Below are 22,344 nucleotides of genomic sequence, written 5' to 3'. Positions count from 1 at the left end.
TCCTTATTATTTTTATTTTAGCCTTTTCACTTTCCATTTTATTTAGAGCAGAGCCACATATCAGAAACCACCCAGCCAGCAGCTTAGTATGTCCATTGCTGTAAGGGAGGGTGAAACTATCAGAAGAGTTTATATTGTTGTTATTAGATACTTAAAGACAACACTAGAACACCCAGTACAAGCCAGACATTCACCACAGGAAGCTACTGCAGCAACCTTGAGAGAAAACATCCCTGCATCCTTTTCCCAAAGAGTGGGTCCCAACATATAAAGGTTCCAGTATGGGACTTTCTTCCCAAAATGAATGGAACAATTCTATATATTAGCAATAGATGTCCCAACTCCCACTAGGCAAGATGTAAAGGTTCACCCTACATGGGTTCCTCCATCGCGGGCTTCAGAGCAGTTGGAGTGGTGAGAAGCGCATCTCCAGGTCCTGTCCATTTCTCCTCCGATTGGCCCTTTGTCCTTATTTTGCTCATGTTTGTCTGACTGCCTACCATATCCCCCTCAAGTGTCTTGGCTCTGAATTCTTTAGAGAAAGGGGGTGCAGGGTCTCTTCTGTGGCTGCTTCAAGCTGAGGAGGGAGGAAGTTTTCTTTCAGAGCCAAGATATCCTTGTTCTGTGTCAGAGGGACAATGAGGCCTGGGCATGGGAGGAGGTGGCAGTGATGTCTAGAGATGGTATGCCCTGAGTACGAGTAGGGCTTGTAACTAGTGGAGACAAGCTGTGTTATAGATTTTAGTGTTATTGCAGTAAGAGCTAGAGATAAATTCAGGATCTAGTTTAATTCACGGCTGAAAAATAAAGCTTTGAGTCTAGCATTCACCACTTTGTGTTACAGAGTCTACAGAAACACGATTTCCTCCCTAAAACCACCCTCATTTTTTATTAAAGAGCCAAATTAAGACCAATTTATTTACTTTATTAAGTCTAGTTTCAATTTGGCCTGCTTGTTTGCATGAACACAATAAGAATAGCAATTGGTCCTATAGGCTTTTTTGAAAAATCTGCTTTGCTGGAATTTCATGATTGAGCTTTAATTAGCCCCTCAGGACAAAGAAGCTGAGCCACCAGGGGGACTTGTTCCTTAAGATGACTGACCATCTTTATGCCCCAGAAACATCACAGGGTTCGAACCAAAAGAGTCCATCTCACGGCCATGGCACTGGACTACAATGATGATCTCCACCTGTGGAGCCTGCTAAATATATTGCTTTAACCATTTTTGTTATGCTGGTAATGGTAGGCTCCCTTAATGTAGAAGTGACCTGGCTGGCTTGTAGCATGGTAAAAGCCCTAAATGCCACTTCCAGGGCTGTACACGGGATAAATCAAGAGCTAAGCCAGGTCAGGGAGGCAGTTCTAGAGAATCAGGCAGCAATAGATTATTTCTGGTTGTGGCATAACCACAGTGAGGAATTTAAAGGAATGTGCTGTTTTAATCTTTTTGACAATTCTCAATTGATAGAAAACAACATTCAACAAATTAGGGAAACTGTCTCCCAAGATCCTGCATTCACTGTATTCCATCCCTGGGAACTGCTTTCTCCACTTTTGTTTCTGATTTTATTTATTTGGGTCCTCTCTCTTTGTTTCTTGATGAGTCTGGCTAATGGTTCATCAATCTTATTTATATCTTTTCAAAGAACCAGCTCTAGGTTTCATTGATTTTTTTTTGTGTTTTTTGTTTGTTTGTTTGTTTTAGTCTCTATATCATTTATTTCTGTTCTTATCTTTATTTCTGTCCTACTTACTCTGGGCTTTTCTTGTTCTTTTTATAGTTCTTTAAGTTGTAGGGTTAAATAGTTTATTGTTAATTTTTCTTTTTCTTTTTTTCCCTGAGGTTGGCATGTAGTGCTATGAATTTCCCTCTCAGGACTGCTTTGGCTGTGTCCCAGAGATTTTGGGTTGTTGTGTGTTCATTTTCATTTGTTTCCAGGAAGTTTTTGATTTCTTTCTTGATCTCGTTGATAACCCACTTATTGTGTAATAGCATGCTATTTAGCCTCTATGTGTTTGAATGTTTTGGGGGTGATTTTACTGTAGTTGATTTCTAATTTCGTTCCACTGTGATCTCAGAAGATGCTTGATATGATTTCAATCTTCTTGAACTTATAGAGACTTCTTTTGTGTCGACATGTTTGATAACATGTGGTCTATCTTTGTGAATGATCCATGTGCACTTGAGAAGAATGTATATCCTGCAGCTTTGGGGTGAAATGTTCTATAAATGCCAATTAAATCCATCTGATCCAGTGTATCCTTTAGAGTCACTGTTTCCTTGTTAAGTTTTTGTCTGGAAGATTTATGCAGTGAAGTCAGTGGGGTGTTAAAGTTCCCTACTATGACTGTATTGTTGTCGATTTTCTCCCTTTAAGTCCTTTAGAAGTTTTTAAATATATTTAGGTGCTCCAATGTTGGGTGCATATATATTTACCAGGGTTATATCCTCTTGTTGGATCGATCCCTTTAGTATTATGTAGTGACCTTTGTTGTCTCTTATGATGGTCTTCATTTTTTTAAAAAAAATACTTTATTGATTTTTTACAGAGAGGAAGGGAGAGGGACAGAGAACCAGAAACGTCGATGAGAGAGAAACACTGATCAGCTGCCTCCGGCACACCTCCCTGGGGATGTGCCCACAACCAAGGCACATACACCTGACCAGAATCAAACCTGGGACTCCCCAGTCCACAGGCCAACGCTCTATCCACTGAGCCAAACCGGTTAGGGCGATGGTCTTCATTTTAAACTCTATTTTGTTGGATATGAGTATTGCTACTCCAGCTTTTTTTTCTTTTCCATTTGCATGGAAATTTTTTTTCCATCTCTTTACTCTCTTCCCGTGTATGTCTTTGTTCTGAGGTGGGTCTCTTCTAGACAGCATATAGTTGGGTCATGTTTTTGTATCCATTTAGCTACCCTACACCTTTGATTGGAGCATTTAATCCATTTACCTTTAGGGTTATTATTGATAGGTACTTATTTGTTGCCATTTTAATTCTATATGCCTAGTTTCTCTCTCTGTTTCTTCTCATTACAGCAGTCCCTTTATAGCAGTTCTTGTAATGCTGGCTTGGTGGTGATGTACTCCTTTAGCCTTTTTTTTTTCTTTTGTCTGGGAAGCTCTTTATTTGACCGTCTATTTTGAATGATAGCTTTACTGGATATACTAATCTTGGTTTCAGATCCTTGCTTTCCATTACCTTGAGTACTTCACATTCCCTTCTGGCCTGTAGAGCTTCTGATGAGTAATCAGGTGTCAGCTTTATGGGACCTCCTTTGTAGGTAACAGTTTGCTTTTCTCTTGCTGCCTTTAAGATTCTCTCTTTGTCTTTAATTTTTGGCATTTTAATTATGATGTGTCTGGGTGTGGGTCTGTTTGGGTTCATCTTACTTGGGGTTCTCTGTGACTGAAATTATGTGACTTTTTCCTTTACCAGATTAAGGAAGTTTTCTGCCATTATTTCTTTAAACATGCTCTCTATCCCTTTCTCCCTTTCTGCATCTTCTGGCACACCTGCTATTCGAATATTGTTATGTTTCACATTGTCCCACAGCTCTCTTAAGCTGTCCTCCTGCTTTTTAATTGTTGTTTGTTTGTTTTTGGTTCTCTGATTGAGTGATTTTTTTCAACCCTGTCTTCTAATTCACTATTTCGATCCTCAGCTTCCCCTAATCTGCTGTGTATTACTTCCAATGTGTTCTTTATTTGTGCTATGTCATTTTTTATTTCCGTTTTCATAGTTACTATATCTTTTCTCATGCTGTTCAGCATCTTTACCATCATTATTCTGAACTCTATATCAGAAAACTTCTTATTTCCATTTCATTTATCTCTTCTTCTGGATAATTCTCTTGTTCCTTCATTTGGGGATTGTTGCTTTGTCTCCTCATTTTGGCTGCCTATTTGGGTTTGTGACTATGCATTAGGTATATCTGCTACATCTCTCAATCTCTAGTGCTGGATAGTGTCAAACGCTGTTTCTGTCTAATTAGATCAGGCAAAGACTCAAAGCCTCCAGAGACCACCTCTGCCTACAGCAGTGGTTCTCAACCTTCTGGCCCTTTAAATACAGTTCCTCATGTTGTGACCCAACCATAAAATTATTTTCGTTGCTACTTCATAATTGTAATGTTGCTACTGTTATGAATTGTAATGTAAATATCTGATATGCAGGATGGTCTTAGGCAACCCCTGTGAAAGGGTCATTCGACCGCCAAAGGGGTCGAGACCCACAGGTTGAGAACCGCTGGCCTATGGACTGATAGGATTCTGTCTTCAATTGCCATCAGGCAATCATCTGCAGGTGTGGCACAAATTCTTTTCAACGGGGTGGGGCAATTGCTTCTGCCTGGAGGCTAATTGTTATTCTCAGTCTCTATTGGGCCTCAGAAATGACTCACAGGAAACCAGGTGTCTGCCATCTGAGCTCTTACTGCAGAGCCCCCAATCCTGGCTTCTGCTCACACAGCTCCAGTCCACTCTGTCCTCCCTCTGTCAGAGCAGAAGATAGGTGGCTTTGCCCTAGCCGGTTTGGCTCACTGGATAGAGCGTCGGGCTGGGGACTGAAGGGTCCCAGGTTCGATTCTGGTCAAGGGCATGTACCTTGGTTGAAGGCACATCCCCAGTAGGGGGTGTGCAGAAGGCAGCTGATCAATGCTTCTCTCTCATCGATGTTTCTAACTCTCTATCCCTCTCCCTTCCTCTCTGTAAAAAATCAATAAAATATATATATTTTTTAAAAAAGATAGGTGGCTTCACAGGGAATTTTTTTTTCTTTTTTATTCACAGGGAATTTTGTTTGCTGGCCCTTTAAGAGAGTATCTGAATTTTCAGCCGTCTCTCCCTGTCAGACAGCAAACCTATCACTTTTCCCAGCTGGATGTTATGTGGGTACCCTTCTCAATTCTGGTGCTCTCTGCTGGGGGGCCCAGCTTGGGAATTATACCCCAGTAGCAACCCTCCACAGCTGAGATATCGCTCCAGAACTTCAGTTGCTGTCTGTGGGAGCCCAGCCAGCCCTTTCACGCTTCTGCCTCTCCTACCAGTCTCTATGCCGTCTCCGCTTTCAGTCCTCGGTTATCAGGGTTCTCTCCAGTGATTCTTCCGTTGATTATTCAGGAAGTTTTTCTGTATTTTAGTTGTAAATCCAGTTGGTCCTGGGAGCATGTCCGTGCAGCATCCACTTATTCCACTGCCATATTTAATATCTCCTCCTGGGCAGAAGCAAATTCAGTCCAGCAGGATGAGATTTTTCATCTAAAACTAATCTCATAGATTTGAGATGCTAGAAAAAGCAGTGGGGAATGTTAGGGGCAGAAATGGAATATTGGGGACCAGCTACAATTATAAGAAATATTAATCATGCTCTGTTAGCCATGATGGTTCTAATTTTATTAGAGAAAGCGCATTCTAACCTGGCTAAGAGTTGTACACCTAGGACATGGGAGCTAACATCGGAATGCAGTCCATCCTCCTTTCCTGAGAACTGCCTATCATTATGGAAGATTTACAACCTCGTGGCTGAAACAGTCTAGTCCTGGAGGCACCCACTATTTACAGCCTCAAGCCCCTATTGCCTGTAATCTGGTCCTGGGGTGCCCGGAGGCATCCACCCTCTTGGACCCCCTTGCCCCAGCCCGCATGACTTGTAACCTGTAATGATTATATTGTGCTTACTTTCCCATGCCTGTAATTCCTACTTTCCCATATAATCTTTGTCCTTCTACCCAATATTAACAACTGGCTTATGGGGAGAGGCAGAGCAGAGTTTTGTGGATGACCTGCTGCTCTCCCATACTGCTGGCATTATTGGAATAAATGCTCATATATGATTCAGCCCTGTCTCTGTTTAATTGGCTGAAGTAGTGACAGGCAGCCCGGACCCCTTGGTTGTCTGGTTACAAAAACAAATAAGATGATTTTCCAACCCACTTATTCCAGTTCAAGGTCATGAGTGTTCAGAGCCTATCCCAGCAGCTCAGGGTACAAGGGGGACCCAACCCTGAACAGGACACCCATTCCATCACAGGAGCACACGCGCGCGCACACACACACACACACAGCGCACACTCAGACTGGGGACAATTTAGATGCACCAGTTCATCTCACATGCACATCTTTGGGATGTGGAAGAAAATCAGAGTATCTGGAGAAAACCCATGCAGACATAGGGAGAACATGGAAACCACAAAGACGGTGGCCCAGCCAGGAATTGATTTTTTTATTCTCATCAGCATTAAAACAGCATCGAACAAAATGACAACTTGAGGACCTGCTGTAGTAGAGCACCGAGAATAGAAGAGATGTATAGGAAGAATGTGTTTTCCTTTACTCTACTTCTCAGTAGGAATTGGATGGGTCAGGAAAGTGATCAGGGTAGTTTTGATTCAGTGGAGGAAACTTCCAGCTATCTCACCCTTCATTCTTGCCATACAATTCACAGATTGTTCCAGCAAATAGGGTGCTAAAGGAGTGTGTGTGTTTTTTTTAATATATATGTACATATTTTATTGATTTCAGAGAGGAAGGGAGAGGGAGAGAGAGATAGAAACATCAATGATGAGAGAGAATCATTGATTGGCTGCCTCCTTTCCGCTCCACACTGGGGATCAAGCCTACGCGCCACACTGGGGATCAAGCCCGCAACCCAGGCATGGGCCTTGACCAGGAATCAAACTGTGACCTCCTGGTTCATAGGTCATTGCTCAACCACTGAGCCACACCGGCTAGGCTAAAGGAGTGTTTTTAAAAGGCAGAATGGGTGATAGTCTCCCCCAAGAGCACTATAAATAGAATAGCTGCTTGAGCAAAGAAAGGTTTTCTGTGTATACTTGAGGGGAGGGATACTAAAATAAATTAATTGATTGGCCCTGGCCGGGTAGCTCAGTTGGTTAAAGCATTGTCCAAATATGCCAAGGTTGCAGGTTCAATCCCAGGTCAGGGCACATACATGAACCAAACAATGAATGCATAAATAAGTGGAACAACAAATGGATGTTTCTCTCTCTCTCTCTCAAAAATCCATCAATCAACAAATTAATTAATTAATAGAATAAATAATCCACAATCTATGCGGGGCTACACTTCCCACAGACCTCTGAGAGATACACGAGTCCGTAGACCTTGGCCCATGTGCAAGAAGGACATAGGTCCCACCAACACTCTGGCAGATGGAAAGAAAGAGTATACAGTCCACCTCAGGAGAGGGAGAGGAGAAGGCAGATGCTCTGCTGGTTATGCCAGCTGAATCCAGGGTCAAGGGGCAAAGGCTACTTGGTTTCCCCACCCACAAAAGCAGGGACTGTAAGAATTCACCCATGTCCTGGCAGAAGGGTTCATAGGATGGTGGGAAAACCTGGCTCCCTGCCCACTTCCAGCCTTCAAGAAGGGAGGAAGACGAAGCTGACCAGGTACCCTATTGTGGCCAGGGTTCCAGTTACTCGACCTCCTGCCTACTCTGTCTGGAAGGGGAGGGGCCAGGGCTCCAACAGAAGGTTGGGATGATGCGGTGAGGCCTTGCTCCCAACTCCAAGGAAAGAGGAAGGTGTGGTTTGTGGGGGCAGGAAATGGCCAGCTACTGGGCTAAGGAGAACTGCAGTAGGGAGCATGTCAGGGGAAGGACAAGGCTGGTGTGGAGAGGATAGCCATAGGGTCAGAATCAAACATCAACCCCCACGGAAATGCTGCAGTTTAATAGGACCTGGCTTTAGAAAAGAATTTCAGGAAAGCAGCCCATTTGGAGAATTATGACTGAGGGACAAACTCTGAAGCCCACAGCCAGCCAAGGAAGTGAAGCCCCTTAAATGACAGCAGCTGAGGCACCATCCCCCAAGGGCTGCTGGGGAATGGGAAGGCGATCCTAGAATGTATCCCATCTCTTTTACCAGAGAGAGAAGAGGACACACTGAGTGCAGGAGTCCCTGATGGAGGTGACACGGAACACACAGGCCTAGTATAACGGGCCTGGCCCAGATGCCTGCCACTGTGGGAGAGGGACATCAATCCAAGTGGCACAGGCCTTTCTGCCAACCCCCAGGGCTTGTTTTTCCTCCAACCTGAGCCAGGACAGACAGGCTGGCCCCGCCTGGCAGGGCTTCGCCTGCCATAACACAGGATGGCTTGGGCCCAGGGCCTACCTGTTGCTAAATCCAGACTCCTGAGGTGCCAGTTACCTGGTGTCTGGCCATAGGCTCAGTTGGCTTCTTGGACCCTGTGCTGTGGCCTCAGAGGGTCTTTAGGGATGAAGGAAGCAGGCTGAGCCCACCCTTAGCTCGAATGTTACAGGTAACAGGGCCCCAGAGGTCTGGGAAAAGGTGGCAAAAGCCACTTATGTGGCAGATATCTAAGGGGAGGGAGACTCTTGAGGACTTGGGGCCCTCCTGTCCCTCCCACAGCCAGGATATCCCTTCCCAAACTGCCCATATTACAGGAGGTTTACCTAGACTAGTGGTGTTCCTTAAAGACAGCGGCACAGCCCTCGCCGGTTTGGCTCAGTGGATAGAGCGTGGGCCTGTGGATTGAAGGGTCCCAAGTTTGATTCCGGTCAAGGGCACATGCCCAGGTTGTGGGCTCCATCCCCAGTAGGGGGTGTGCAGGAGGCAAGCCCATCAAAGATTCTATCTCTCTCTCCCTCTCCCTTCCTAGCTGAAATTGATAAAAATATATATTTTTAAAAAAAGACAGGGGCACAAGGGAAGCAATGGTGGAGGCAACCTGGGATCTCAGCAGCCTCCGTGGTCCCAGGGCTTACTGCTGAGTCCATCCATCCAGACTCCCAGCTCCTCCCTTGCCCACCCCCACCCTGTGGTTTGCTAGCATAGCTTGAGAAGACTTAACCAATCAGTGGGGGAACTCGCTGCTCACAAATATTTTCATACCCTAACTCATTTCCTCCTAGTAATGTGCCAGAGGTATTATCATCCTCTGAGAGGGTAAGGATCAGTAACTAGATGGTTGGCGTCCTTGGGCAGTGACCATGTTTTACCGCTAATGCCTGGCATATAAAGGGGGCTCACACAATGTGGACAGAATGAAGGAGTACAAGGACTTGTCCCAAGTCCCCTGGCAGTAACAGGTGGTGTGACAGCGAGCTTCAGCCTCCCGACTCAAACCCGGTGCCCAGTCCAGCCGTCCCCATTCCCTTCCGTTCAGGATACTGGTGGCAGAGCAGGCAGGCGGACTGCGGCCCGCGAGGTGGGAGGGAGCTGGCTGCTGTGCCAGGTCAGAGTATGCGAAAGAGCCTGGCCTCTCTGGACACTCTGAGTCATATTTAGGGGAAAGCCTCGCATTGCGCTCTCTCCAGGTCACTCCCTCTGCTGGGGGTGCGGGGCCTGGAGGGAACTCTGCACCGTAAGGGGAAAACGGTATTCGTGCCCTGGCCGGTTTGGCCTGCGGACTGAAGGGTCCCGATTCAATTTCGGTCAAAGGCACACGCCCCGGTTGCCGGCTCCATCCCCAGTAGGCAGCATGCAGGAGAAGCCGATCAATGATTTTCTATGTTTCTCTCTCTCTCTCTCTCTCTCTCTCTCTCTCTCTCTCTCTCTCTCTCTCATTTCCTCTTTGAAAACAATAAGAATATATTTTTTTTAAAAAAAGAAAAAGAAAACTGAATTCGTGCCCCTCTCCTGGCTGGTTCCATGGGCCCAGGACCGAGAAGGGCCGGCCCCGCCCGGCAGCCACGCAGCGCCCTCTAGTGCGGAGCAGCGGGGTGAGCGGGCTCCCCAGCCGGAGGGAGGGCGGGATTCGGGGTGCGAGAGGCGGAGCCCAGAGGGCGGGGGCGTCTGCGAGAAACTCGCCGCCTTCGGCGGCTTCCGGCCCGGGAAGTGAGCCCCGGTCGGGCGGCCGCAAACAGGAAGCGGAGCTGTAACAAAGAGCGTAGGGGGGCGGGAGCCCGGACCTCCGGGGCGCCGGCGGCCGCAGCAGGTGGAGGGCTGGCCGGCCGGCACGCCGCACCTCCTCCTTCCGCCGCCCATCGAGCCTCCGGGGCCAAAGGGGATGCGGCCAGGCCACGGGGTCGAACCGCGCGCCCTGGACGCGAAGGAGGGCGCGGCCGCCCTGGGAAGGCGATGGGACCTCCCGGGCGCATCCTCTCCCCGGGAAGGGACAGTCATCGTCCCCGCAGTGAATCACTTCCATCCCCTTCCCGGAATGCAGCCGACCACGTGGGGGGCGAGGAGGGGCTGGGCCAGCGGTCCGGGGGACCCACGCAAAGCCTGGGAGTGCTGCAAGGAGGGGAGAGCCCTGCGGGTCCCCGTTAGGGGTGCAGTATCCATACTGCCTGCGTTTACTGTGCTGGCTTCATTTAGCTGGGATGGGGCGATGGGATGGGGCGAGGTAGGAGCCGCTACCTTTTTGTACCCCCCTGACCAGTCTGACCGTGGCCCTGTGGCAGCGTAGGGGACCGTAGTTGAGCAAGCAGGATAAAGACATTCATTCTTTTCTTCTTCACAGCTTCTCCCTGACTCACCTCCCTGCAGTGATATCCAGGTGTTTCCCAGCCACTGGGCCCTGAAAAAGCAGCTGTCCTCAGAGCTGGAGGTCACTGTGGGGTCAGACTTACCCTGCAGGCAGGGCTGCCTCCAGGCTGTTCAGGAACTGCTGCGCTCTGAATTCTCTTGTGAAATACCCGTGCTGATTAAACATGGGCATTTGCTAAGCCGTGGCGTGTACTCCACAGCGACTCTAGAGCTATCATCTGGCCTTGTTTCTGCCAAGCCTGGGACCGCTCTCCCGTGCACCTGGACACTCCATCAGGAGGGTCTTTGGGACCTTAACTATGAGAAGGGGCTGGACCCTCGGGAAGGGACCTGGAAATCCTGGGGAGAGGAGGGCTTCCACCGTGGTCTGTTCACACCCCAAGTGCCTGGCCCACCTTCTGCCATGTCGACAGAGGTGGAGACTGGCCTGAGCTACAAGTCGGAGCTGCCCAGACCTCTTTCCCCAGAAAGCTGGTGTGGTGGGCTCTCCCAGCTCTCTGCCTAGGGTGTCAGAGCCAGAGAGTGGGTCTAGCCAGCCAGCTCCTCTGCAGGGTTTTTCTTTGAGGTGCTGGCAGCCAGTGCAGTCCAGCACAGCCGGGTGGTGTGGACGTGCAGGCTTGCGGGTGTCCTACCTGTCCCCCACATGGGAGCCTCGTCATCTGGCCTGCGTGTCCCAGCCCAGTTTCCCCCCCGCCCCCCCAGGGTCCGGGAGCCGCTTTCCTGTTTCATTTTGGGCAGGAAGAGTGAGGTCGTGTTGTTCTTCCCCCTGCTGCCGGCTCAGGCTGTGGGAACGGTTCCCTGAATGCTTTCCTGTTTGATACCCTGTGTGTGCAACAAGGGAACAGGGACCAATGAGTGAGGCGTGGAGCCTGTGCGTGCAGGGAGTGAGATGAGCCTAGGTCTCTGGCTCCCGGGTCTCTGGCGTGGGCACCCAGATCAGGGGCAGGCATGCTGTGTGTGTGGCAGGAGAGAGAGGAAAAGGGAGGCAAGTAGCACTGCATATACTGGGACTCCATTGGGAGCATCTGGCGGGCCTCTTTTGCCTTACTGTGGACAGGCTGAGGGCTGGGAGCATCTGCTCAGCTTTTTGTCAATGGCTTTTTTTTTTTCCATCATTTGCTCTCCATGGGGTATATCTGTGGCTGTAAAAAGAGGACGGTGGCAGCCTAGGACCATTCTGCACCTCAGAGGAAACGAGGCATGAAGTTGAAACTGGCAACTCCCTCATTAGTGTCTCAGCCACAGAAACCTGGACTCAGGAAGGCCGCCCTCTCCTCTTCCTCCCCTCCCGGCTGACCAGGTGCCCAGACTCAGCTCTCTTGTCCAGCTGCAAGGAGGACAGGCCAAGGCAAAGCGCCCCTCCCCCAAGACCAGTGCCCTACGGGGCTGAAAAAGAGTAGGTGCCAGTCCATCTAAAACCCTGCATTGGCAGGAAGAGGGACCCCGATGTCACCATGGTTCAGAGACTCCATTCTCCAACAACCGAATCCTTTCAAAGAGAGGAAAACAGGCAGGATTGTCCTCTTCCCCCAAATTCCTATATCCCCCAGGCTGACTTTGGAGTCCATGAGCTTTTTCAGACTTGAGAGAAAAAAGGGACAGATTTAGGTCAGAGGGCATATCACCCAAGGAATGCTGGGAGCATAAGGAGTATGGAGAGCCGCAGACAGCCTCCAACCATCAGGCAGGGAAAGCTGGCCGAGGCTGGGACTAGATGGGCGAGGCCAGGCTTCCCAAGGACTGGAAGGGGACAAGCGCCTGGAGCACAGCAGGCCAGGCCCCAGTGTATGCACAGGGCCCAGAGGTTCTGGTGGAGCAGCGGGCAGCAGTATGGGAAGGGGAGTCAGAGAGGACGGGGACGGCATTCCCACTCGGCCATCACAAAGACAGGACCCAAGAAGTAATAAACTCCTATACACATCTGTTCCATATTATAAATACACATTATATACAAAATAATGTTATAAAATGTAGAAATGTCAGTGCTTCTGATTCTTAAATTATCAAAATACTAGACTCCAAAATAAACTACAAAAAACAAACAAAATAAAAACTCATATTATTGATTTCTGAAGATCCACTAGGGGCAGTAGTGGGCATGGGGAGAGCTCAGACTCAAGGCCATAGGAATGGGCCTGAGGGAGGAAAGGGCCTGGGTGATGACAACCCAATTTCTCCCTCCTGGTATTTCCAACATCGCTGCCCTGAGCTCCCTAGTTAGGCCCGGCACCCCTGGCTGGCCCTTCACCTGTCTGCGCACAGGAGCCCAGAGGCTGTAGAAGCCAGGTCAGGCTTACCAACATTCTCGCCCAGTGGGCCTGCCCAGGGAGCGGCTGGGTGGTGTTATGAAGACAGCCCAAACGCAGCCATTGGAGGCACGTGGGCAGAAAGTGCTCCTCCCACTTTGGGTGCTCACCTCACCTGCAGGGCAACCCCTGCCAACAGCCACACCTGGTGGTTTCCTGGCCCACGGATGGCCCTGCCCTTACTGGCCTCCTCTCTCCTCTCTGATTTGGACCCAGCTGTCACCATGGAGCCTGGGCCAAAGGCACTTTTGGAAACACAGATGCCAGTGGAGGCCGCAGCAGCTCCGGGCCCTACGGGACCACTGCCACTCCCTCTGGAAAACAGGCCAGACTCTAAAGCAGCCCTCTGAAGGCCACTGCTGGCAGGGCGGGTCCCGGTGGCACCTCTCCTCTTCTCGGTTCCCCTGGCTGTGCGGCTGCCAATCTGATGCCAGACAGACACCCAAAGGTGTGGAAGGTACTGCATCTCTTGGCAAGTTCACAGTCTGTCCAGTTCATGCCATTCCGTCTTCCTCCTGAGAGCAGCACGTTGCATATTAAAAATGTCCCATCCAGGATGCAATGTAAACAATGCAGAAGGAAGGTCCAGCTGCTGGGCAAAGCTGGAATGTCCTGGGAGGCTTCTCCTTATACCTGGGGAGCATGTGGAGAGTGGGAGAGTAGGTTACCCTGGCGTACAACGCCCTCCCTCCATGGCTGCCCTGGGCCTCCCTGGGAGAAGCCAATAGGGCAGATGGGGTGAAGGGAAGGGAGGGCAGGCCCCCCCGATCTTCTGTCCCAGCACAAGCACCTGCCTGGGAGCCTGTGCTCTTAAGTGGGCCGATGGAGGAAGCCGGGGAGAAGGGGCAGGAGGGGCACAAGGCAACCACCCTCACCCACCAGCAGCTGGGAAGCAGTGCCTGGGAGCTGGCCGGGTGCCACGGCTGCCCAGCCCAGCACTAACACAGCAGGAAGAGACCAGGCTGGGCTCACCAGCACGGCTCCTGTTTCACACCCTCTGTTTCAACGAGACTAGCAGGGACCCAAGAGCCACTGAACCTGGCCTGCCAAGGAAGGGTCCTGACCCACCCCGGAGTGGCCCCTGAGGTCAGGAGTAACCAGGCCACTTTCCCATCCCCCAGAAGGCAGGCAGGGCCACGCTGGGAGGGCAGGCGAGCCCGGCACTCACCTCTGTGGCAATGACACATTCGTTCCTCTCCTCTGATATCAAACACACGGACTGATACATGGAGTCCCTGGGGGAGCATATCGCTGATATCCGACACTCTGGCTTTTCACTAAGGGAACACAAGACAGGTCGCTGAGGGAGGTATGGGGAGAGGGCTGGGGGAAGGGTGGGGGCACCAACCTGGACCCTGGAGCGCCAAAGGGCACTGGCATGAGTGGCTCTGGGAGAAGACACAGGACTGGGGATGCCCAACATTAGCCTGGGGGACAGGTGGGAACAGGCCCCTAAGAGAGCCACAGGACCCCAATCTTATCGGAGCGTCTCAGGCCTGGCAAAGCCAGCATTGCCACTAGAGGCCTGCCATGGCAGAGAAAGCTGGAAGTCACAAGAGACACAGTGTGGGCACTTGACATTGTGAATGAACGAATGAATGAATGTGAGGGAGGGACAAAGACCCCTGGCAGGACTTTTGTTGGAAAATCAGTAGCAAAACCCCGTTTGCTAAAAAGCAGTCAAAGGCCCGGTGCCAGCCTCCGACCTGTCCTGAGGGAGCCCAGGCAGGACCACTAGGGGCCTGTGGCCAGGCCCTGGGCCTCCAGGTGCTGCTCACCTGTGTAACCGCAGGGGCGCCTTCTCCCCTAAGCTCTTGTCACTGTGGGAATACTTCCCCAGCAGGGTCCCCCGCCCCAGGGGTCCTGGGGCCAGATTATAGTCCAATGTGTGGTTCTGCTGTTTGCCACAGTTGGACTTGTCCAGGCCACAGTCTACTTCCAGCTCCTTCTTCTGGTTTGTGTTCTTGAGCTGGGCGGCGGGGATCAGGTTGTCCTTTTGGAAGTCTGACAGGTTGTTCATGGCCTCCCTGCTGCCGTCGTCCGGCCGCCGAAGCCGCAGCTGCCGCACAGCCACGGCCACCATGCCCAGCAGCACCAGCACCACCACCAGCCCCACGCCCAGGGAGACAGCCACCCAGGGGAAGCTGGGTGGCATGCTCACAGGGAACTCGCAGCGGCTACCCACGAAGCCGTAGGGGCAGTTGCAGACGAAGCTGTCGGGGGAGCGGCCGGGGTAGCAGGTGGCCCCGTTGAAGCAGGGTCCGGAGGCGCAGGCGTCGCCGGGGGACCGCACCTCACAGAGCCGGCCAGAGAAGCCGGCGGGGCAGGTGCACACGAGCCCGCTCTTCAGGTCGTGGCAGGTGCCGCCGTGGGCACAAGGGCTGCGGGCACAGTCGCTGATGTGGAGCTCACAGTGGGTGCCTGTGAATCCGGGACGGCAGCGGCATATGCGGTTCGGGTCTCGGTTCAGACACTGGCCGCCTGTAGGTACACACAGGGCACAAGTCAGCCATCGCCCGGGAGCCCCTCTGGTGCAGAGGGTGAGTGCTCCGTCCTGGGAGCGAGCTCGGGTCCTTCTGCCCCGTGTCGCAGCGCCCACGCTGAGGAGCACTGTCCGAAGAGTCTGGAGACCTGGAGCTGAGGTGACCCTGGCTGCTACGTCTTCATGGGCTCATGTCTAAAAATTACTAGCATCTCACAGAGCTTTATGGTAGAATCAGACAGATGAGCTTGGGTTTGAATCTTAGCTGTCTCTAGCTGTGGATCTGGCACCTGTTGGTGTACCTTAGTCTAAGCCTCCATTTCCTTATTTGTTAAATTGGAGTCTAATGCTATCCCCGCCACAGGAGATCTCGGAGGGTTAGGTGGGATGATGCATGAGGGCAGGAGCACATGCCTGGTGTATAGTAAATGTTCAAAGAAATGTAATTATCATGGTTTCATCTAATCTTCACAACCACGTGAAAGACAGAGGACAGGTATTATATTTCCCATTCGGTGACGAAGGAACTGTGGCTCCAGGGAATTAACTGAGTGATCAGCCAGATAGCAGACGCCATCTCAGCCTTCCAACTCCTTTCCAGCCCCTGGGGCTTCTCCCAGGCACAGTGAGCCCGCCTGCCTCAGGAAAGTCACCAGGGAGCCAAGGAGACAAAGATACCCAGCATGCTTTGCATCCCAAAAGATGCTGAACATTCTAGGTGCTTTGTGCCACACCAGGCTCATGTGGTCATGCGGCAAGGTGAGGTCTTCAGGAGCAGGGCCCCAACCTCACCAGCCTCCCTGGTGAGGAGGGACACGAGGCCTCCAACGTCCCTTTCTCTAGCCCAGGACTTCCTGAGGAGGGTTAGAGGCCACCCCAGCAGGGACAGGGCTCTGATGGGAATAGGAATAGGAGCCACTCAGGATATACACTACTTCTTCTCCTAAGGTCTGCACCCACTGCTAACCTGCTCCTCTTCCAAAGCTACCCAGCTGATCAAGCAAGCTCGTCACCACCCAGAGCAAAAGGGGACCCGTGTCAGCCCGCCTGGAGTGACAGACAAGGCCTCTCTCCTCTCCTGACGCTCCCTCACCAGAAGGCTCTGTTGTCCCCAGGGCGGGTATACCAAGTTAGCAAGACAACAAGACGCACCATTGGCACACGGGTTGCTGGTACACCTGTCCACTTTCTTCTCGCAGTTGGAGCCAGTGAAGTTGGGAGGGCATTCACAGGCATAGCTGGTCCCCTGGTTGCGCTCCCGGCAGGAGCCCCCATTGAAGCAAGGGGAGTTGGCACAGCTCAGGGTGCTGTGCTCACAGTGCAAGCCATAGTAGCCCGGGGGACATAAGCAGTGGTAGCCATCCTCCTGGTCCTGGAGATACACCAGAAAAGGGCCAAAGTCAGACCCCGGGGCAGGAATGTGTGGCTGGGGGTTAGCTCCCGCACGCCCACAATGCCTGCCTACGGCCACCGGGAGTGAGAATGCCTGGGAACCCCGGGCCAGACCTCTGCCTGGGCCTCACCTTACAGCTGCCTCCATTGCGACAGGGGTTGCCGTCACACTCGCTGAGCTTCAGCTCACAGTCCACACCAGTGTAGCCTGGACGACAGGTGCAGGTGTAGCTCCGCTGCCCGCTGTTAGAGCACGTGGCCCCGTTCTTGCACGGGGAGTGATGGGTGCAATAGTTGAGATCTGTAGAGACCGGAACCAACCAGCTGAGCAGAGCCAGGGAATCATCCCCACCTCCAGGCTTCTTGTAGTGTAAGTTCACTGCCTACGTTTGGCCCAGCGGTTTCAACTCAGTCTTCGAGGCCCAAACACCCTTCCTCCTCCCGCCATGAATCCTGTATTGAAGCACCTTGATGCATCCTTGGCCAGTGCAACCAATCAAAGTTGAAAAACACAGGTGACCACTGCCTGCCAGGTAAGCTCACAAACACCGGCAAGCAGGGTGGAATGTAGGGAAGGAAGAGGAGTGGACGGCATGGCCACGTGTTTAGGAGGAAGTCAGAAAAGGCTTCATGGAGGAGGGGAAACGGAGATGAGCCTGGAAGGAGGGGTAACATCTAACAGGTGGAAATGGTAGAGAGGGGTGGCGAGAGCCGCCATAGGGAGTGACCGGGCATTTTTCTAAGGGGAATTCATTATGAGGGTATTTTGAAATGTAAGTGTTTGTTTTCTTACTTGGGAAAGACAGGGAGGGAGAACCAGACAGAACAAATATTGGGGTCTGTGAGGGCTGTATTTGCATGTGATGAATACATGACTGTGTCACCTGTGAGCAAATGTGGGCAGAGGAAAGAGAGTGGGCAAGCGTGTGTGTGTGTGTGTGTGTGTGTGTGTGTGTGTGTGTGTTTGTTTGGGGCGGGGGGAGGGGTAGAAAGCAACACACCCACAAAGAATACAGGGGCTGAATTCCAAGCCCTTGATGCCAGCTAGTCGGGGCCTAGGCAAGTTTTTTCTATCCTGGCAAGCCCTCTGCCCACCCTACCCAGACTTGTGCTGGTGTTTCCATGGCAGCAGCCACCCCATTTGCCCCTGAAAATGGGAGGCACATGCTGCAGCTGGCTCCCAGGATGAAAGAGATAAAGGATCCCTCCTCCATAGCTGGAGCTGGCAGACCCCAGTACAGCCAGAAGAGTGACCAGACCCGCCAAACACCAGGAAGAGACAGTGTGGGCTCAGGCAGCTGCCTGGCAAGTGCAACTGAGGATGAACAAGGGCGACTGTTTCTGCCCACACTGAAAAGTCAGTTAGATGCCACTCCACCCAGAGGCCCAGCTCACACAGCCTCCGGGCAGCTGGTGGGCACACCTCACCAGACAGCTGTTTAGGGGAGAACTGCTCAAACAGCCCCGGCAGGTAAGCAAACACTTAGGGGGTTAATAGGTAACTGCGGCAGAAAGAGGAACTAAGCCCAGCATCCCTCTCTCTATCTGGCCTTACTAGAATTTTTTTAAAAAATGTTTTTATTGATTTTAGAGAGAGAGGAAAGAAGAAGGAGAGAGAGAGAGAGAAACATCTATGAAAGAGGAACATGGATGGCCTGCCTTCTGAACGCCCCTACTGGGGATCGAGTCCACAACCCGCACGTGTGCCCTGACTGCGACCTCTCAGTGCTTGGGACCATGCTCAACCAACTGAGACACACCCATCAGGGCATGGCCTTCCTAGAATTTATGAGTGCAACCTCCACGCTATCAATTTGTCACCCTCCTGGCTTCTCCAGCCACCCTGCCTCCTCAGCAGCGGAGGAAGAAGCACCCCCATCTTATTCTAGGCCAGTTGTAAAGATCCTTGAAAGCCCCACGCTCCCTGAAGGATAAGGGGAAAGCCAGCTCAGCGGTCACCACGTAAGAAGGGTCCAGGTGGTAACTCTGGTTCCCACCCCTTGCCCATCTCTCCCACCCCCTCTGCATCCTCTCTTTGCCCTCACTCACCTTGGTCACAGAACAGGCCACCCCAACCCTCGTCACAGGTACATTGCCAGGGGGTGGTGCAAGTGCCATGGCGACAGCCATTGTGGGGGATGCATTCGTTGCACAGTCGGCCCTGCCAGCCTGGGCGGCAGCTGTGAAACAAAAGGGAGGCTGAGGTGAGCTGAGGGCCTGGCCCGGGGATGTCCCCTTCCCACTTCCTGTCCCCTACTCACATGCACTCCGCCGGCTTGCTGCAGTAGCCGTTCTGTTCATGACAGCCAGAAAGGCAGACAGCTGAGGATAGAAAACAGCGCTGGGTGAGGGTGGGGTGCCAAGGCCCCTGAAACCCACTCTCCCTCTCCTGGCCTTGGGGGTGCCCCCAGCTCTCCTGGGCTCACTTCCCACTCCTGGCCTCTCCGAGGAGCCATGGGTGTCTTAAAAGGAACCGGTGGCACAGGGAAGGAGAATCCAGGCTGGATGGAATGCAATAATGGGATCCTTCTAGGCTTGGCACAATGGGGAGGAGCACTCAGAAGAGAAAGTTCTGAGCCCAAACCTGTCCTAAGCATCCCCAGCTGTTCCTGAGACCCAGCTAGTGGGCAGCCCAGACCTGCTCTGTGAGACAGGCAGGCTGTGAGGAGAAGACACCATTTTTTTTTATTTTTTTTTTTGCTCAGGGGACCCCCCCCTCCAGGCAAACGCAGAGAGCTTGGCTGCTTACGCTGTTCGCAGTACTCCCCAGTCCAGCCCGGCAGACAGGCCAGGCTGCCATCTGGCTGGCACACGTAGTGGCCGAAGTGGTCATTGCGCTTCTTGCACAGGCGTGAGCAGCTGTCCCCATAGTAGTTGTCACTGCAGATGACCCGGTAAGAGTAGCGCAGCCTTGTTGGGAGAGGGTCGGTCTGCTCATCCAATAACCAGTTCTGGCCCACAGCTAGGGAGCCCTGGATGGTGATCTTGCTGATGAGCGCGTTTGGTGGCATGGCCTCTGAAGGGGCAGAGGGCCAGGTCAAGGAAGGGCAGCCTGTCCCCAAGGGTGCCAGCAACTGCTGGATCAAACCAGTTGTCCAGATGACCCCCCTCTGCCAGCAAGCACAGTCCAAAGGAACCCAAGGGTCCCACTTCTTAGCTGCCCCGTGTGTGTGCATGTGCAGGGGGCCTGACACTATTCAAAAGGGGGACAATAGCCCTAGCCCGTTTTGCTCAGTGAATAGAGCATCAACCTGCAGACTGAAGGGTCCCGGGTTCAATTCCAGTCAAGGGCACATGCCTGGGTTTCGGGCTTGATCCCCAGTAAGGGGTGTGCAGGAGGCAGCCCATCAATGATTCTTTCTCATCATTGATGTTTCTATCTCTCTCTACCTCTCCCTTCCTCTCTGAAATCAATAAAAATATTTAAAAAAAAACAAAAGGGGGACAATAGAAGGATGTTAAGATATCCTAGTGTTCTGGAAGCAGATAGGCAGGGGAAAGAGGAAAAGAGGTCAAAATGGAAAAGAAAAAAAATACAGAAAGAAAGAAAAGAAAAAAAAAGAAAAAGAAAAGCTCTCTGTGTAGAGAGGACCCTGGGAGCAAGGGGTCCTCGGGTGCCCATCCAGGGGTTCTGCCCTCAGAGATGGGTAATGCTTTTCTTTTTCCTTTTCAAAGTGAGAATTGTTGTGCTGCTGAAATATCCTTTTCCTCTGTGTCAGAACAACATCCCAAAGCCATTATTCCCTTTCCAAAGGAGCGGAATTCGCGAAAGGTGTAAAATACAGGAAGGGGCCCGTCAGCGGCGCTGGCAGCTTCGGCCTTTCTCACCGCCGCGCTCCCCGCGTTCCCACGCCAAAAATAACCCGCAGGAAACGCAATTGTGCTCCGAGTCCAGGCAGCGGGCGGAATCCGAGCGTCCAGCGCGGGGCGCAGCTCCCGGGCCGGCCGAGCTCCGCGTCCGGCCCCCCACCCCCTCACCCCGCACTTCCCCCGCCTATTATTACAGGTTAACTCTTTCGGCGCTGCGCCGTGTCGCCCCCCTGTGGCAGCGGAGCAAGCTACTCACCTGGCCCCAGGTCGTCTCCAGGCGCGTGCCAAGCTTCGATGATGAGTGAGAAGGTGCCCTGGGAAGCGGACGGAGCGGGAGGGGGAGACAGAGAGATAGCGAGATGAGCACGGGGGTGGTGGGGTGCCTTGTGGCAGCCGGTTTAATTAATTTAATTGCAGGATACAGTTACTGCGCCCGGGTCAACCTAACGGGTCTGCGCACAGCATCGCGCGCAAGCACGAAAGGCGAGAGGAGAACCCCGGGTAGGAGGAGGGTTGAAGGATGGGGGGAATGTACACGAGAGCCTTTCGGAGGCGGGGGACGCACGAGGATGATAAAAATCATACCCCAAGAACTGGGAGAAGAGAGGGTGTAGAACTGGGAAAGGGAGACTGGGGAGAGCCTTTCAAAGGATGAGGTCCCAGGAGAGAGTCGAAAGAAAGGATCAGAAGAGACCGCCTCTTGTTTTGTTTCGTAGGGGAGCAAGGAAATCTGGGGAGAAGGCTTTGGTCTCAGGGACCACCACCCCCACCCCCCCCCCGCCACCTCTTGGTTTTCGTGACCTCCCAGTGCGCCCAGGCTGTGCTCACCGGCCAGGTGAAATTGAAAGGCAACTGGAGAGGGTTGCGTCCTCCGCCGCTACTGTCGTCCCGGACCACGAAGGAGTTGGTGCCCAACACAGGTGTGGAGACGCTGCCGAAGGTGCACGGCCCCGGCGAGACGACCGCTTGGAAATGCTTCAGGCAGACGCGGAAGAAGGTCCGGCAGCCGGGTTCGCAGGGCAGCCCGCTGGCCAGTACGCCTTTTTGGTTGACAAACTCCTGCAGCTGCAGCTGGAAGACTCCGGAGCCGGCCGCGCGCTATTGCACAGGGACCAGGGAAGGAGAGAGGGGAGCCGTCAGCTCGGTGGACGCCCGGGCTCTGGCCCAGAGCGCGGTGGGAGGGGGCGAAGGGGGCGCGGGACGTTACCTGCTGACAAAGTGCCACCAGCAACAGTAGCGCCCAACCAGACGCGCTACTGGAGGCGGCTGCCATTCCCTGGGGCGTCGCTCTCTCCACCCGCCCGCCCTGAAGCTGGCTTGGTTCGGGACGCCGCCTCCCCGTGCGTCCACCCGCGGAGGAGTCTCTGAAAAGCCAGGCTCCGCTCGGAGTCTTCCTCCTGCCTCGGCTCCCCGCTGGGTCCGCTCAAATCGCCGCGGTAGGTTATCCAGGTGAGGACGGCTGGGCGGCGGCCGCGTTGAGGATGTGTCCTCTGGCTAATCCTGGGGCTGCAAGCCGGCTAGTGCCCGCGTCCTCTGCACTGAGGCAGCTGGAGCTGCCGCTCTCGGCCTCGAGATCCCAGCCTGCGCTCAGCGCCGCTACTGAAACCTGCGCGCTCGGGAGCCTTCCTTATATACATTGGCTCCTCTCCTCTTTGCCTGTCACTCTCCCCTCCCCTCCCCTCCCGGCCTCTAACTGCTACAGCCTCAGCGCCGCCTGGAGGGGGCCTCCGCCCCCGCCATTCCCCCTCCTCGCCAGCCAGTCAGGCACAGGTCCCCGCCCATCCGCGCTGTTCTTAGCCCCTGGGTCCCCCAGCTCCGCGCGTGCCGAGAGACCAGTTCTCCGCAATCACGGAGCTCAGCGCGGAGACC

The 22,344-nt window shown here is 52.8% G+C and overlaps 1 protein-coding gene across 1 annotated transcript; it reads right to left on the bottom strand.

Moving 5' to 3' along the window:
* Positions 1 to 12,386: 12,386 nt before the first annotated feature.
* Positions 12,387 to 22,080, bottom strand: DLL4 (delta like canonical Notch ligand 4). Its single transcript, XM_006093033.3, has 11 exons — positions 21,683 to 22,080; positions 21,304 to 21,573; positions 20,732 to 20,789; positions 19,415 to 19,681; positions 18,927 to 18,987; positions 18,715 to 18,845; positions 16,797 to 16,966; positions 16,426 to 16,645; positions 14,570 to 15,272; positions 13,960 to 14,068; positions 12,387 to 13,424 (listed from the first exon to the last, which is right to left on the bottom strand). Exons 1-11 carry the CDS (start codon positions 21,746 to 21,748, stop codon positions 13,419 to 13,421), a joined length of 2,061 nt encoding a protein of 686 aa, XP_006093095.1. The 5' UTR covers positions 21,749 to 22,080; the 3' UTR covers positions 12,387 to 13,418.
* Between the last annotated feature and the right edge of the window lie 264 nt (positions 22,081 to 22,344).

The sequence above is a fragment of the Myotis lucifugus genome, unplaced genomic scaffold (assembly GCF_000147115.1).
Source record: "Myotis lucifugus unplaced genomic scaffold, Myoluc2.0 scaffold_109, whole genome shotgun sequence".
NCBI classification, from domain to species: Eukaryota; Metazoa; Chordata; class Mammalia; order Chiroptera; family Vespertilionidae; genus Myotis; species Myotis lucifugus.
This window is presented reverse-complemented; position numbering and strand designations above follow the sequence as displayed.

Bases quoted from the DNA above. Each gene is read 5' to 3' on its own strand.
- DLL4 (XM_006093033.3), bottom strand. From the start codon at position 21,748: ATGGCAGCCGCCTCCAGTAGCGCGTCTGGTTGGGCGCTACTGTTGCTG. The intron at 18,988-19,414 runs GTAAGCAGCCAA...TTCTATCCTCAG, and splicing joins TGGGGAGTACTGCGAACAGC to CTGTCTGCCTTTCTGGCTGT. The intron at 14,069-14,569 runs GTGAGCAGCACC...GTGTTCCCTTAG, and splicing joins GCGCCCCTGCGGTTACACAG to TGAAAAGCCAGAGTGTCGGA.